Raw genomic sequence first — 18,664 nt, 5'->3', positions numbered from 1 at the left:
AACGACGAACCACCAATGAAAATAGAAGAAGCACTCATACAAATCAATCGTTTAAAAATGTTTTTCACCGCTGAAGAAGATACTGAAGGTCTTTCGATGGTTTCTTCACTCCAAACAAATGTTGAAAACAAAATTATCAGCCGGAAGAAGGTGCAGAAGAAAATAAGTGATTACTGTATGTATTTTTCTTAAGATAAAGTCATAATATGCATAGCACAATTGCATGTATACTATTTAAAAAATATTGTGCAAAATCTGTATATAATTTAATTTAATTTTACATTAAATGTTTAACGATTTTTCTTTCTCTTGTGTATGTAATTGTATATTATTTACAAAAATATTGTTCAAAATCTGTATACATTTTAATTTAATTTTACATTAAATGTTTAACGATTTTTCTTTCTTTTTTTTTTTTCTCTCTCAGACGTCTTGTTAGCGGACACTTCTCTCTAACAGACACATTCTCGTTCCCAATGGCTGTCCGTTAAAGGGAAGTTTCACTGTATTTTATGCAGTGTAGATTCAGACATCATATGACAGTCAATACTGAAATTTCACGCATAAATATATAGCAAAGCTTTAGGTTTTTCTTTTTATTATTTTTTTGTGTGTGAGAAGATGAAGAAAAACCAGTGTGAATAAGAGAATGCGTAAAAAAAAAAAAAAAAAAAGATTTTCTGTCATAAATCGGGAGAGTTGGTAGCTATAAAACACAGCTTCACTGGATTGTTCTGTACAAACTGAAATGGTACACAAAATAATCAATGCTTTCTACTATCTTCTTATATACTAATGCCACCATGCAATGAACATTCTCAACACTTCTGGAAGTTTTCCAGTTTGGAATCATACAGAAAAATTAGGTCATTGAACAGCAAATAGCAGACCAGAGACAGACCACTGTCATGAAGAATCTGATAGCTTCTGCAATCTTGGGGAAAAAAAAACAAAAAACAAGCAGGATGTGAGGTACCAACGACAACGAACAATGAATAAACTCAATCAAACCAGAACTGAAGGAGGAACACCAAATACAAGAACTATAACCAAGAGCAGCCAAAGTGGAAACAGAAGAAGGCCATAGCAGAATCTGAAGGAATGAACAACCCTACAACAGAAGATAGAAGAGATGAGAGTAAAAATAGGCCAACTGACATCACAATATCAACAGGGTAACATAAGTAAGAAGCTGATCAGGAAAGTGAAAACCAACCGAGACCTATAACACCACTCTGCATGGTTTTCAATGTTTGTAAACTAATAGCTGTTTTTAACTAATTTTTTTATGCTGAAATATTCAGAAATATTATTAGTTTTTTCTATCACATGTGGTTTTTTCACAAATCACTTATCGTGTAAAACTTTTGCTGAAAAGTGAGTAACACTTATCTTCATACAAGTGTTTGAACAATCTGAACCTTTTTGTTATAGTTGTGGAAGTTATGTAGTCCTCAAGCAAAGACAAGATATTATAGTATTTGTAAAAAAATGTGTATTGTGCTTATTTTGGAGTGAAACTCTGTGACCAAGATAAACAATGGGCTGCACATAAAGTTTGCCAAACCTGTGTCGAAGCATTGAGATTGTGGGAAAATGGTAAAAAGAAGGCTAAGTCATTTGCAATTCCCATGATTTGGCAGGAGTCTATAACCCACTGTAATGACTGTTACTTTTCCTTAGTTAACGTAGAAGGATACAATGCAAAAAGAGTAAGAAGGGAACCACGTATCCTAATATTCTACCTGCCATTAGACTAGTCCCACATGGAGATAACCTGCTGATTCCATGCTCTCCACTTATATTAGAGAATGTAGCAGCAGAGAGTGCTGAAAGTGAAGCTTCTGAAGATGAAACTGAAATCTACATGCCTGGACAGATAGTCCAGCCCACAACTGTTTTCATAGCACGAACTCAATGATCTGGAAGGAGATTTAAATTTACCAAAGGAATCTGCAGAACCCTGGTTCTAGACTTGAGTCAAAAAATCTTCTAGAACACGGGACTTTTTATCATGGTACAGACACAGAGAATGAGAGCTAGTCCCTTACCTTTATGAGGACAATTCTAGTTTTTTGCAGTAATATAAAGGACTCAATGAACTATTTAGGAATTAGTTACAGTCCCACACAGCAGAGAATAGACTTTTTATTGAATGATCAAAGAGGAGTCCCAAAGGTGCATTGCTCCACAATGGAAATAAACATGGGTTCATTCCAGTTGCTCACTCTGTGCATTAGGGGTCCAGTGGCTAAATGACCAGATGAACAATGATACACGACACCACACATGCACAATATCCACACACTTTTAAATCTGTGGCATTTCCAGTAAACTGGCATACCCATCACAATGCAAGCAACGCTGAGATGGGGGGAACCCCTAGTGCCACTTGACAATGAAACACACTTTACCTTTGTACTAAATTCCCACTGATCACCAGTGTGCTTCAAATTAGCACACTGATGGGGGATCCAGATTTTGAGAGAACTATGAATAAAAGAGAAAAACAGGCATGGATTAGCTTCAGATCTGTTGTTGAGAAAGTCTTTCTTAGGAAACAAGGATCCTGACTACAAGAATATAGTTGAAAATATGTTGGCAAACTTCAAGAAGCTGTGTTGCAACATGAGTTGTCAATGTATATTTTTTACACTCTCACATCAACTATTTCCCAGAAAATCTAGTAAGTGAAGAGCAGGTAAAGAGGTTTCACCAGGACATTAAAGACATGGAGTTGAGGTACCAGGGAGATGGAATGTCAACATGACAGTTGACTACTGCTGGATGCTGAAGGTGACTATGAAGTAGAAGGATCTACAAGAAAATCAAAGAAACAAAAATTTTACCTATCGTAGATCAGTTATTAAAATGAGAGGCGAGTGTTTAGTGGACATATTACCACTGCCCTTTTTAATAGTGTTTTCAACACATATTTAAATATAAAAGTCTGGTAAAAGAGGCATTTTATTAAAATTTCAGCACACAAATTCTGCTAAAATTAATAAAAATTTGTGAAGAATCAAATTTTCTTTCATGACTTTTGAAGGAACATGACAGAAACAAACAGAAGTCATTTTTGGAATCAGCATTAGAAAATAATTTAGATCCCACTCCCCACCTTTTTTTTTTTTTAATTTTTCCCCCAAACACTACAATGACTTCCATTAAGACTATATAGATAAAATGCCTTCGAATGCAAGCTACGAATGGGAAGCTCTTCCCGAAAGACTGAAGAATGCATGCCATCATTCAAGACCATGTTGGAATGTGTTATGGGAGAGATTTTGGACTGGGTATGAGAAATTAAAGTGGCTGACTTGTACAATTTTGTCAAGAGGAAGATCTAATGACTGCAATTAATGATTACAGTGAAACCTCATTTAACGAACACCTCTTGTTGCAGACACTCAAGCTTGTGGTCCTGTCCAGAAATTACACGGCTAAAAGACCTCTCCAAGCAGGACATGTACACTTTAATAGTGTGCCCTTTTATTTTTAACTTCTGACTAGACACTCAGATTCTTTCAAGGATAACATTTAGGGTTAACAGATTCACTGCAAATGATGGTTATTACAGTAATAGTGACACTAATTAGACTTGTGATGGCTATGGATTACTCAGGAATTAGATTGGACAATATGTCATTAACAGACTCACCACTACCGGCACAGTATGCTTAAAAACTTCATTTGGACTATCAGATACAGCTTCACTGGAGCACATCGCTTAGCAAGGCAATAAAACTGTCAAAATGAAATACCACTGTTGAGAAAAAAAGGATAATAGCAAGTCTGTATACACGATTCAGTTTGTGTTACATAAAAATAATAATAAAAATAAATAAATAATGAAATAAAAAAAAAAAAAAACAATTTACCATAGACTGCACAGATAATTTGGACCATGAGGATTTTCTGAATAAGTGAATAAACTTCAATAAAAACAATGAGGCATGACATTATACATCTGCCTATGCAAACAACACACTACTTTCACTTGGCACTGAGAAATTGTGGTCATTTAATTACACACAAAGGTTCTATTAAAGCTTGTCATTCACACTGGTTTACCTCCTCAAATATTTGTCAAAATTTTTTCTATTTTTTGCATTGATTGTGGTGCTTTTTTTTTTTTTTTTTTTTTGACAGTAGAAATTTCTTCTATTTTGTGGAAGAATCATATGCAAATACAGTAAACCCCGCTATTCGCGGGGGTTACGTTCCTGAGAAATGTCGCGAATCCCGAAAACGCGAATACTGAGTTATGGCTCCCATAGTAATAAAGGGGATCCGTTCCAAAGTATGAAATATATAAGAAAAACTAGTCTAAAATTTTGTCTACGTATGTATTATATGTACCTTCATAATATGACTACGTACATAGACAGTACAGAGTGAAATGCAAACATATGGCATCGAAATGAAAATAAGAAACAATTTAATATTAAATGTAATATTTATTAGAAATTTCAAACAAATCTTTCAAACCAACGCCTTTGCTAGCTAAAAAAACTTATCCCGCCAGTGCTATCACCAGTTTCGCTAAAGTGTTGATAAAGGAGTTTTGCCTTTTCGCGAATGATGAGTGAACTTAACGGAATTTTATTTTGAGTTCGGTCTTCTATCCACAGATTTAAAGCTTTTTCCATTTTTTATAATTTAACATCACGAGTTACAGAGCAAATTTTTGAAGCAATTAGCGCGTTTTCACGGACACTACGGCAGATTTTTTTCTTCCGATTTTTTGATTGATCGTACCGTTAACTCATTGATTTTATAATGTTTTGCCACTGAGGAGACACTTTCACCATTAGAAAGTTTGTCTAATAACTCAATTTTATTCGCCAATGTCATCACCTTCTTTGATATTTTCACATTTCTCTTTTTATTCGTAGCCATATTTTTGTACGGGTTAGAAAGAACTTGTCCACAATAAAGTCACTTTCTTCCGTTAACACACTCGAAAAAGTCTATTTTACACTGCAAAACGGTAGATTTATCATTTTTGTAAGCATATCAATTTATAAATTGATAAATTTATTCAATTTATAAACATATAAATTAAAAGCAAACGACGAAACCTTCCATGACAAACGCATAATACATACTGAACAAGGATTAGCGAGAAACATCCACGCTCGCGATTTTGTCACCCCTCTCCCCCCACCCACTGAGCGCTGTTTTGACCGGGAAAGATAATTTTAGCCACGCCCATGTTTTTTATGGCGGAAAATATTCACGGCGCTTTAAAATTCACATTTTTTTAGGTTTCATTTTATATTAAATTGGCGATCGCGAATAGCGGGGGTTTACTGTATTTAAAAAGGTAGGCTTTGACCATGGCGAGATAAACAGTGAATATGGACTAAAACTAGTGAGTGATATGATTATCTATAATTAAAATGAAATTAAATGAAATCCAAATACGTACAATGATAATCAATGAACTGTGTAAGCAACTAGTCACACTGAATTTCATTTTTCCAAATAATTGAAACTAGCTATGCTGACCTCTTCAAAGGGATACTTCTATATAGTGAACACACTCTTCTGATCAAATGCTGCCCACTTTAAGAGAGATTTCACTGTACATACATTTGAGCATGCTGGATATAACAGAGGAGCTAACTTGCACCTGCGGCGAGCCTGAAACATGGCATCATATTATGCATGACTGTAGGTGCTATGAGGAACACAGATGCATGCTAATAACTAAAATACAGTACATACCAAGAAACCAAGAACACCATCTCCTGGACACAGAAGATGATCAAGACTGCAAAGAGGAGGAAATCAAAACGGGCAAGGAAGAAGACAACCTGGACCGAAGTGAGCCCAGAAATGGATCAAAGGACACAACAAAGATCAAAGAAAATAGCCAAGTGACTGAGAACCTGGTTAGACACAACCACAGGAACTATCCGACGAAGATGTGCATGCAAACAAACCAAGTGACAAAAAACCCAGACTGGACACAAATGCAGGAACTACTTATTCAGACTGCCATATGCAATATGGGAAGAAGGAAACAGTTTTCCTGTTTCCTTCTTTTTCTCTACTGGTGGGGCATGGGCCTGCCCCACTGCCTTTGGGGGACCCCTACCCTATTGTCCCCATACTTCTGCTTTTCCCCCAAGTCTTCAGTCTCCCCCTACTCTGTCTACACAAGCGCAAGTCCCACACAATGTCAAAAATTAAAACATGTCCAAATTGAAACCACGCACGCAAAACCATTTTCAGTGATTACTCCCCACACAATATATATATATTTTATAGGCCCTAGCCACTGAAATATCAGGAAACTAGGTGGCAGGGTCTGCCAGAGTAAAAATTCAAACTACTGGGTACCTGGTCTACCTTCACAAAGCCAAGTGTGGGCAATATTGGGTTCCAGCAGCTAAATGGACAGAAGAACAACGATACATAACGCTACACTTACAAAATCCATACATCTTTAAATCTCTGGCCTTTGCAGTGAACTGTTACACCCACAATGAAAGCAATGTGGAGATGGGGGAAACCCCTGGTGCTGCTAGACACGAATACACTTTACACTTTGTACTTACACATCTATGGCAAATAAACTGGGAGCAGGAAACCAGAAGTGTGCTTACCAAAAGGTTTCTCTCACAGGTGAGAATGGATAGCCCAAAGCCACCAAAATGGTATGCCACTTTGTGGCTTTGGACTCTTTTTTACTGCCTTTATATTGACAGGTCACTGCTCCCTAAAGGTGAAATTAACCTGCTTAGGGCTGACTGATGACCCAAACTGTACCTGTGGTGAGAGTGAAGACTGGGCATTTATTCTATATGAATATAGAATTTGAGATCCCCAGAACCCATAGCATAGATTGGGCCCCTTCTCAGGGGAGAAGAACATCTATTCATAATGGAAGAAGAAAATTATAAAGCATTCACAACCTTCGCACAGAAAGTATTTGAAATGTGTAGATCTATCAAAAGAAGGAAAATTCAGCATTACCAGCAGAAACAGTAATCAATAGCCAAAAATGCCTATGTTGAAAGATAGTGACCCAGTATGAGAGCAAGAGAGAGTGAATGAGTGGGTGATATGGTAAATGGGAATGAGCGAATGTAATTGGCCGAATGAATACAAACTTAATAATAACTCACATTAGTTTTTATATACAGGATGATTCAGGAGAAATAGTAAATATTTTGGGAGGTTATAGTATCAATTATTCTGAGCAAAAAAGTTCATATAAACATGTATCCACTTCTCAATGGATACGGAGATACAGCTGTTTGAAACTGGCAAGCACAAAGCCATTATGAGAGGTATTAAAGAATGATAAATGGCTTGTTTGTATTTATTGACTTTTTGAATGATACAAAACAAATAATTCACAATTTTTTTTACGGTTCACAATAAATGTTTGAAAATCCCACCGCCAACCTCAATGCACTTTGCAACTCTTGTGGTAATATGACGAGTTGTCCTTCTGAGGTCATCTTGGTGTTCCTTTATGAGGGCAGCAGTATCCAAATTGCGAGCAAGCAATTAGTTGCTTGTATTCACCTTTTCTTTGTATACTGTGCTTTTCATCAATCCTCACAAACAAAAATCTAATGGAGTGAGGTTTGGAGACCTTGGTGACCAATTAGCAGGACCACCGCAGCCGATCCATCATCCAGGGAAAGTTCGATTTAGATATTGTATCACCAGATGGGTATAATGTGCAGGAATGCTGAAAGTACATACCAATCCTTGTAGCCAAGGGAACAACCTCCAATAGTGGTGGAAGTTCATTTTGCAGAAATTCTATGTAAATGGGCCCTGTAAGACAATTCTGTAACACAACAGACCCAATCAACTGATTGTTAATGATAATTCAGGGGGCCGCAACCACACATTTACAGAGAAGTGATGTTGAGAATTTCTATTTCTTTCTACAGCAGCATGTAGATTTTCATCTGACCACCTATGAGAGTTACAGGTGTTGTTGATACCGTCATGGGTGAAAGCAGCTTCATTGCTGAACGGTATTAATGGAATTAATTGATGATTAACATTTACCCACCAACAAAATTCCAATCATCTCCTGGTTGAAGGTGTTGCATCCACTGTATGTAAAATGGATACAAGGTGTAATGTTTGCCATACTCTTGTCTGTGGAACACTGATACATGTAGAAATTTTCGTGTGGTAATAGTAGCACTACGTTCTACCGACTGAAGAATGTGTTCTATTTCATCCACATTTTGTTCATTTGCACATTCAAAAGAAATATGAGCACTGGGAACTGTACCAGTCTCATGCAGTTTGGTGTAAACACTAGTAAATGTCCTTGAATCTGGTATTCTGTAGTTAGGAAACTTCCAACGGTATTTCCTACAAGCAGCAGTAGCACTTCCACCACAAAAACCGTAGACAAACACCATATCGGCATATTCAGCATGTGTGAAGATGTGAGGCATTCTTAACACCACCAAACAGCATCAGGTTATAACTGCTTCTTGGTCACATCTGATTCAGGGGGCCGTGCGTGCCAGTTTCAAACAGCTGTATCTCCATCCATTGAGAATTGAACACATGAACTTTTTTACTCAGAATACAGCTGTGCCCCCGTATCCGCTGATTAAGTTACCCGCAGTTAACCACAAAAAAAAAAAAAAAAACACTTAACACATACTACTCACATGTCCAATATGATGCTTCCCTTTATTTTTTATGATGTTGACTTTAAATCGAATAGCTTTCCGTTATTTTTTACAATGTCGCGTATGGTTTGGTCACCAACATTATAATGGTTTTTTGATTTAATGGATGCACCGTTTTCAAACTTTTGAATAATTTCAAGTTTTTGTTTAATTTGAAAGCACAACTCTTGCATTTGCCTATCATTTTTGCAATTTCTTAAAAAAAAAAAAAAAAAAATCTGACATCCCTGACATAACAAAATTTTTCCTTCTGCAGTGTGATGGAACACAACAATCGACGCAACACACTAAATCAAACTAAACATTTGGTCTCTTCTCTCTTTTTTTTTTTTTTTTTTTTTGTTTTGAGAGATAGGTGTAAAGACAGCAGGGATTGCAAGATAATAGGTACACTAATCTCCCAATGATGACTTATAACGCGGTTCTTGTCGCTTACTTACAACTTCCAAAAATATATGTTTATACCTATTCTAGTTATTATTTGAATTTTATGATTTCTGGTTGTTTTTTTTTTTTAAATTTTGAGTCTTGAAGTGTCCCGGTTAATCCAATCCCAATAAACCGAGTTTGCTGTACTTTATTATTACCGTATTTAATGTTGGTAATGTCTTACTGTGTGTTTCATTTACCAATTAAACTTTATTATACGTATGTATTAGGGCTTGCAACGGCCTCCGTAGCCGAGTGGTCAGGAGCGGGAGTGCAGTAGCACATGCTCTTTGAGTAGACCGGGGTTCAAGCCCCTGACTGCTAAATACGGTCGATCTGCCAACCTGCACTGGACCAGCGTGGCAGATTATGGTCCATTTCCCTCAGCATGAATTGTTGAGGAGGCTTCCATCCTGCAGTGGGTTGATAATGGCTGCACTTTTTTTTATTAGGGCTTGCAAACCGGTTTTCATATTGAGTTGTCGAAATCGAACCCGAGCTTCTAAAACCGGATTCGAATATTTTCTTAGTTAGCCCTCGAATATAGTTTTTTGTTACGCACATTTTCTTTTTGTTTGTTCATTTGTCTAGTTCGTTCAACTGCTTTATGTTTTAAACATGTTTTTTATTTTATTTTATTTTATGTTTAGGTACGAATCTCATGGGCAAGTGGCCCAAATCTAGAAGGGGTACCTTTTATCTTCCCACCTGTATCATGGCACGATGCAGGTGTACTCATTTATGACTGAGTGAGTTGGAGCGATAGCGTAAAAGAAAATGCCCAACATTTCTCCATTCCATCTATCTTGTTCGCTAGGCAAGTTATGGAATGTGCCCTATTGATGGTTACACACTAGTAACAGATTCACTGAATATGGCATCAAATTTCAATCGTAGAAAGTTTTTTGCTTCTTTATTCATATTAAATTTGCGATCAAATGTTCTCCAAAAAGCAGCTTCACCAAATTTAGCTTTTATGTACTTTTGAAAATACAATAGATTTAATTAGGGGGAAAAAAATTGGAAGTAAATAAATAAAAAATTTCTTTCGTGAAAATTTTGAACCTTGCCTCGTTTAGACTCTTCATTCAGTGCTTGTGGGAGTGACGCATAGTATTGTGCCTTTGTTATCTTCAATATTTTTATTTAAAATTGTGGGTGATATAAATTCCTACTAAGTAATATTTATTACTCTTAATATGTCTAAGATGAAATCAAATGTATGGAATTATTTTCCTCGAAAAAGCAAAGATGAAGCACAATGTTAGAAATGTCAGAAAATAATGAAGTCGTCTGGAGGATCTACATCATCTTTGATGTTGCATTTAAAGAAAATAGTAGTAGTAGCATGTGATGCAAGAAAGCAAGTGTATGAGCTTATGCAGCATCAGCCAAAAAAAAAAAAAAAAAACACACACACCATTCCCTCCAAATGCCTGTCCAGTTACTCCTTAAATTTATTCAACCTATCAACTTCCACAACGACAGATGGAAGTTTGTTCCAGCAATTAAACACTCGCTGGCTAAACGCAAATTTCCGCACATCCAATCTACATCTGTCTTTTCTTAATTTGAATTTATGCCCCCTTAGGTTCGTAATCTGAACAAGTGGAAGGATCCCATCAGAACTCAGCGTGCTCAACCCATTCAAGGCCTTATACACCTCAATCAGATCACCACGCAGGTGCCTAGTCGTCTGGCCACTGCAATTTGCAGAACTTAAGCCTCTCTTGGTAAGAGGATTCCTTCATTCCCTCACCAATCTTGTTGCCCTTCTCTGTGTAAAGTAAATCTACATCCTTCCTAAAATGAGGCCTCCAGACCTGTACGCAGTACTCAAGGTGTGGACCATTGCCTTATACAGAGGGACAATCACCTCCTTTTCCCTGCTAGCAAAATTCCTACATATCATTGACAAAACCCCATGACCTGCCCTGGCAGCCTGTCTGCATTGCTCAGAAAACTTCATATCCGACTGCACAATTACTCCCAGGTCTTTTTCATTTTCTACCACCTTAAATGTTTAAACGTACCACACAGTTGGTACGTTTCTCTGGGGTTACTTCTACCCATATGCAGTATTTTGCATTTGTCAAGGTTAAACTTCAGCTGCCACTTCTTAGCCCATCTGCCCAAATTATCTAGATCCTGTTGCAGTAGCACACTGCCATTACTGTCATTAACAACCCTGCCAACCGTTGTATCATCTGCAAACTTCAACATTAAGCCTGATATACCTTCATCAATATCATTGATAAATATACAAAACAACAGTGGACCTAACACTGAACCCTGTGGGACTCCACTAATAACATTAGTCCAAGAAGAGCAGCACCCATTGATTACCACCCTCTGTCTTCTCCCACTTAACCATCCTTTTATCCATTGTAGCAACTTACCCTTAATACCATTCTGCTCCAATTTGTACAATAGTCTTCCATGCGCAACAGTGTCAAAAGCTTTCCTGAAATCCAAATATATGATATCAAAATTATTTTTTGCACCCAGTTCCTTTGTAACCACATCATAATAACATATCAAATTTGTCAGACAAGACTTTCCCTTAACAAACCCATGCTGTGTCTGAATTATTGCTGCAGTCTTGTCTAGATGATCCTGCAATGCATCTTTAACCAGTGACAATTATTTTACCTGGAACAAAAGTTAAACTAACTGGTCTGTAATTACTCGTGTCACCCTTCGATCACCCTTTGTGAATTGGGGATACATTTGCACATCTCTAGTCTGTGGGAACCTCCCCTGAGTCCAAGGATGCTCTCATAATTATGGCTAAAGGTTTGCTTAGTTGCTTTGCCGCCTCCTTTAACATAACTGGAGAGATCCCATCAACCCCAGGTGCTTTTCTTATGTTTAACTTCAACAATTTCTCCTCCACTTTGCTTTCAGTTATTACAAAATCATTAAGTATCCTGCTACAATTTGATAACCTTCTGCCATTTTCAAACCTTAATAATTCCTCGTGTGTGAATGTAGATGCAAAATATTCATTCAGTTTGTTTGCTATCTGAGCAGGATCATCAAAAGTCGAACCATCGATGTCAAGTGTACCAATCAGATTCATCCCCTTCCTTTTAGAGTTTATATAAGTAAAGAAATCCTTGCTGTTTTTCTTAGCATCTTTTGCCAAGGATTTCTCGTAATCTGCCTTCGCCTGCCTAACCTCCTTTGTGACTTGATTATAGACTAGCTTATATCTGCCATAGGCTTCTGAGTCGCTTGATAATTTATATGCATCCCATGCATTTTTCTTCTCTGTTACGAGTCTCATTAGTTCATTTGATAACCATTTAGGCCTAAACCTTGAACAATATTTCTTAATAGGTATGAAACTTTTAGTAGCATCCACGATTAATTTCTTGAATGCTTCCCACTTAGAATTTACTGTTGGTAACATCGTCAGTTTATCCCACTGTACAGAATTTAAATACTGTCTCAGACCATCGTAGTCGCCTTTACGGAAGCAAAAACCCTTTCCTTTACCCCTGATGGTAATTAAATCTTTAAGTAAATCCCACATCAGTACACTGTGATCACTGCCACCTAGTGGTTCCTTTATCTGCAAATTCTTAATACACGAATGATCACTGCTGATAACCAGATCAAGAGTATTACTTTCTCTGGTTGCCTCTCGAACATGCTGCTGCAGAAAACAATCATCCAATAAATCCACAAAAGTCTGACTAGTGTGTGAACCCACAAGTTCCAGTCAATATCAAATGACATTAAACATTTGACATCAAATGTTTAATGTCAAATGCATCAGATTGACATTAAACAAGATAACAGTGAACCTCCTGTAAAAATGGTAAGAACATTAGAAAACTTTATCGTTAAAAAATCTATGGAAGAAGAGATTTCAAAATTAGCTGCTTTAGATGGATTTTCTTTTAATTCAATTGCCAGGAGTGAGTTTATACAATCAAGCCTTCACCTTCAGAGAAATAAATACGATAAATTACCACCAGCCTCGGTGAATGGAATTAAAAATATGGTTCTGAATTATTATAAAACTAAGAAAGAAGAACTCATTATTCAGAATTTCAAAAATTCACTGGTTTTGGGTGCATGGTATTCTTTTGACTCTAGACGAATATGCGTCTATACAAAATAAAAGGTATATGAATATAAATGTGCATTCGCAAGACAATCATTGGTCATTAGGTCTTATTGAGATTAATGGTTCACTTGATAGCAGAAGAACTGAGCAAATTGTGAATGGACACTTGAAGGAATTTGGTTTGAACTTGGATGAGGATATTGTTGCCTGCACCACCGATGCAGCAGCAATGATGATTAAGTTTGGCAAGAAAATTACGCCTAATCATCAACAATGTATAGTCCATTGTATACATCTGTCAGTTATAGATGTACTTTATGAAAAAGCAATCAATTATGGTGCCACAGTCTCTGAGTCTCCCAAAGACAATGAAGAAAATAATGAAGAAAGTAGTGATGATGAAGAAGTTGAAGAAAGACAGCAAGGCATGCTTTATCAAACCGACTTTACCGATGAGTTCATTTATTTCTTCAATCCAATGGCCAATATTGCACAAACTATTAACAAAGTCAGAAAAATTTGCAAGCTTTTTCGAAAATCGCCTACCAAAAATGACATATTACAAAATTTTGTTAAAGCAAAATTTAATGGGAAAGAATATAAACTTATATTAGATTGCAAGACTAGATGGGATAGCACATTCGATATGATTGAGAGACTTTTGAAATTGAAAAATTGCATTCCAAATGCTCTATGTGCAGTACTGTGTACTGAAGCTGTGTCTGACGATGACTGGAAAACACTCGAATTGCTATGTGAAACTTTGCAACCAGTTGAACTGATTCTGAAAGCTATATATAACCTCACAAGATACAGACTTACTTAAAGCAGAGTCTTCAATAGAATTTCTGCTTGCTAAGCTTGATACAGCAGAAAATCCATTTGCTTTAAAGTTTCACCAAAAGTAACGCTGCAAAGCCTTTTGCAGTGTTACAATGCAAGACGAAATTGCCAAACTGGTTTTGCTGAGCTATCTACACAACCCCAAAAAGTTTAGGAAAGAAGATTCAGGTTCAAGAACTTTTGATTTTCCAAGTAAGCAAGTTTTGAAAAAGCATGCTGAAGAGATTTATCAGAGATTATTTGCAAAACATTCCGAAGGAGTCTTAGCGTTGAATGAAGAAACTGAAAATAAACAAACTGTTCTTTTAGAAGAAAACAATGACTCGTCTAGTTCCGATGTTGGAGATACACTCATGCGAGAGTATGATAGTGTAATAAAGAGATTAACTGAAGAGCTTTCAAAATATCCGAGTGAATTGGAAATCAGCAAAGAATTTAAAATTTTGGAGGCAACTAGCAGTAGAAGTGAAAAGCTGGAGAAAGTTTATAGAGCACTGCTGACCATTAAACCAACAAGTGTCCAATCTGAGAGAGTTTTTCCGATCACTGGTCTCTTTAGCACAAACATATGGTCAAGTCTATCAGGAAAAATGCTTAATATACTGTGTTTTTTAAAGGATCATTTTCAGAAAAAAACTGAGCAATAAATAGTCAAGTAATTTCCCCAAGCTGTTTTTTTTCCACGTTATTTTTATTTATTTATTATTATTATTGGGCTTATTATTTTTTTTTGTTTACTATACGAGAAGATAGTTTTTATTCAAAGGATATGAATACAATTTGTAATTTGTATAATCTCAAGCTGGTTACTTTTTTAGAGCATTTTAATTTTTTTATTTTTTTTACTATGAGATGATAGATTTTGTTTAAAAGATTTGATTACAATTTGTACAATCTACCCAAAATAAAATAAATACCAGTGTTATAAGCTTTTAATTATTTTCCCCAAGTCTGAGAAAATCGGTTTTAAAACCGGTTTTAAGAGTAAACTTCGGTTAAACTCGGTTTTGTGCAAGCCCTAGTATGTATGTACAAGAAAATCACGTTATATATGGGGTCAGCAGGTGTTCGCTTATATCTGCGGTTTCAGTCACACATGGTAGGTCTTGGAATGTATCTCCAGCGGATACGGGGGGTCTTATTGTAATTGATACTATAACCTCCCAAAATATTTACTATTCCACCAGAATCACCCTGTATCCTAACAAAAAAATTATTCTAATACTACAACACAAACATACCCACTGCATTCTCCCCTAGCCTGCACCTCAACTGAAGAATAATAGTAAGTTGTGGTGCCCGCAGAGTACAGTACAGAAAGAAAGAGTTGAACAAATGAAATGAAAGACAGATGAATTAATGAGAGTGTATATGTGTGAGAGAAAGAATACAAACCATAAAATGGTATAGTTTAGTGTACACTAAACCTAGTTTTTAATTTCCAATAACTCTACTTCCTTAACCTTAATCATTATGCATTAGTATATCAATTTACACTACATACCATTGCACTCTCCCCCTGAGAAAGAGGATGAATGAATGTGAAAAAAAAAAAAAAAATTATATATATATATAAAACTTAAAAGAAAATGTAAGAAGAAAGTACAAAAATGAGGATTATGAGTGCAGCAAATGAGTCTCTCCCTCCCATAGGATGATGGGTGGATGGCCTAGGCCCCCTGCCCATCCAAGTAGACACCATGCCATGGGCTACTTAGCTGGTTTGTTTGTTATTTGGTTTTTAGGAGCATTAGCGACTAAGGCCATATTGCTCCGGGGATATGCGGTAGTCATTCCCTGACCTTTCCGCATCCTCCATATTTGGTGGTCACGTACTTAGCTGGTATGGCATGGCGTGCCCCCAGCCAGTGTTGGATAGAGTACCAATGAAGGCACTCCTACATGGGGATCCTTTCCCAATGTTCCTCCATTCTTATCACCTGGGTTGGTTGATCTCTCGTCCCTCTTCCCCCAATCTAGGTGGCACCCCCCTTTGCCTGGTGAGTTCCCCACTAGCAACGATCATATTCCACTCCAGAACAGGATGGACATTCTGACCTGAGGGTTCTCCTTCTGTCCCCCATCTATCCTACTGCTTTCCCTCTTTCACCTCCTATCTCCCCACTACCATCTTCTAACCTTCACTGTTTTTGTTTTTTTACTGGGCTCTCCCTGTCTATAGCCTTGGCTGCCACAGGGTTTGCCCTACCAGCGTTTTACACTCTCTACTGCCCCACCTCCCCATGGCACTGGATGGTAACTAGAGTTTTTTTTTGTGAAAACACAGACCTTTAGATAAGAGGCCGGATGAACTACACAACCCCACAAAAATGTTCATTAACCTACATAGATGTGGCCTTTACAGTTTTGTATTCGTCACATTGCTTGATGCGGAGTTGAGGTAAACCCCCGGAGCTGCATTAAAATTAACATTATACACTATGTACATACATATATAAAATCCTTTTGCCAAAAATAGATAAAAAATAATAATAATACATATATAGGACAACACATGACAGTTACCCTTTACAAAATACTAGGAGGTTTCAGAACATCTAGATATTATCTATCCACACCAGCAATAACATGATAATGCTCCAGCAAGCACTCAGGATTCAAATCCCATAAATCAGAATCAATTAAAGTTTTAATTATCTCAAAACTTTAGTCTGTGAATTGGTAACCAAAGTACAGAACTAGAATATAGCCAGTTCTGAGGAGTCCTTAATGCTAACAGATTGAAGGAAATCAGACTGTCTTTTTTAAAGCAGCAATTTGCTGCTTTAAACAGTCCTGAGGTCAATCAAGCCAAGATTCCATAGAATAATGGTTCTTGAAGAAACATCGTAAACCAACCTTACAACTGAGAGCTTTGAGGAACCAATATTCAAGCCCTCAACACAGGTCTAATTGAGGAGAGGGACTACTGACAAATGCACTATGTACAGAGAGCAGAGATGTAATTGGCAACAGATCTTACAAAGTGAAATACTTTCTAACAATCTCCTCAGTTGGCACTTGGATGAGAATGTTTCAAGTTCCAATAAGCATCAAACAAAGACTTTGTAAGCACAGCAGTGTATTCCCAAAACAACAATTTGGTATTTAGCTTTATATAATCTATTCAGGAGCTCATGGTTTGAGCTCCTGAATAGATTATATACATCAATATCTATGAAGACCACAGTTATCACAGTAATCAGGAGTCAAATTGACTACTTTTTGACCAGCAGTTCCAAAGAAGGATAAAAACCTATCCTGGTGTTGATGCTGCTTCAGCCCATAATCTAGTGGTAATATAACTTAAGACTAAAAATAATCCAGAAGGAACATAAGGCAAGAAAACTCAATGTAATGAACTTTGCAATCCAAAGCAAAATGAAAACCTCAACAAGAAGTTGGTTTAATAAATGGGTTGAATGTGAGAGACACCGAATAAAATATCCTATTGGAAGTGTTGAAATGTCGGGGTACAACATATTTGAAATATTGTATTGACAAATATATTTGTCATCAAGAAGATTCTCATTCTCTCTCTCTCAGGGAAAATAAGAATCAAAATGTTATTAAATACAATGAGATATAGCAGATCAGCTCTAAAATCAAAGAAGTTAAACAAAATTTTATGAAAGAGAAATATGAAGAAACTAAACTTCTACAAGAAAAACATAATAACTTCAATCCCATAAACAAATTTTTAAAAAAATCTCAGAATTATACAATGATGAAGTGACAATGAAAGATTCTGAAAAAACTAAATGTTGGACGAAATATATAAAATCATTATTTACCAATACCAGACCAGTATTTATGGAAACAAATACTGAAGTGTTGGTTAGCATACATTCAAATCTGAAGCAGAAAGGGTGATACACTTAATCAAAAAATCAGAAAGGGATAGAGCTGAACAAATACAAGCAAAAATTATAAAATTAATAAATGAACGACAATAGTGAAATTGCAAAATTGTTTCTTATATTTAAGATTTGTGATAAGGGCATAGTACCTTAACACTGGTTAAAACAGCATTCGTCACAATTCCCAAGGGACCACACCCAAAGACCTTTGGTGATCAGGCTGATAGTCTTATAAAACGCTCAATGATGTTCTTTGGCATTACTCAAGAAAGAATACAGGAACTACCCAACTAACGTAATACTCGACTAATGCAAATTCGACTTATGTAAGTTTTTGCTGACCAGCGCAAACTGAAAAAAATATGGACACGTATTTTGCACCTGTAGGGATAAATAGAGGTATTGTGAAAATATCATAATGTGAACCCAATAACGTAGTAGTTGTTTTGTTTTTTTGCAATTCATTCTAAGTCCTTGGAAGTTGAAAATTTCTCTATATTACTAAGCTATTTCTCTCTCTAAAAGGTCATATTTATAATGGAAATTGCACTACACTTTCATTGTTACCGTATGTTCCTGTTATAAGAATTAATTTTGAACACTTTTGCGATATTTTTCTAAAGCACGTTTCTGGAGGTCACAACCAAAAAACAATTTGCACTTTCCGGTTTATTGGGCTTTTCTGTCAGCACAATCTATTATAAACGGGTAGTAAATGCGATTTTATTGCATTTGCGATAATCCCGATAACTGGAATTCTGTGGGTT

At 36.4% G+C, this 18,664-nt stretch overlaps 1 protein-coding gene across 2 annotated transcripts in view; it reads right to left on the bottom strand.

Moving 5' to 3' along the window:
• Positions 1 to 18,664, bottom strand: part of Zdhhc8 (zinc finger DHHC-type containing 8) — a 110,116-nt gene that overhangs the window by 33,945 nt on the left and 57,507 nt on the right. The window contains exon 1 of one of the 2 annotated variants that reach the window (XM_090389391.1): positions 3,662 to 3,749. The exons of the other annotated variant lie outside the window; for it this stretch is intronic. Within the exon in view, the coding sequence (XP_090245517.1) occupies positions 3,662 to 3,727 (66 nt within the window). The 5' untranslated portion in view covers positions 3,728 to 3,749. Of the gene's footprint in view, positions 1 to 3,661; positions 3,750 to 18,664 lie in introns of those variants that run through there. 2 annotated transcript variants of the gene reach the window in all.

This window comes from Mastigoproctus giganteus, unplaced genomic scaffold, assembly GCF_048544385.1.
Source record: "Mastigoproctus giganteus isolate SK-2022 unplaced genomic scaffold, ASM4854438v1 scaffold_15, whole genome shotgun sequence".
NCBI lineage: Eukaryota > Metazoa > Arthropoda > Arachnida > Uropygi > Thelyphonidae > Mastigoproctus > Mastigoproctus giganteus.
The sequence above is the reverse complement of the archived record's forward strand: the minus strand, read 5'-3'. Positions and strand labels throughout refer to the sequence as shown.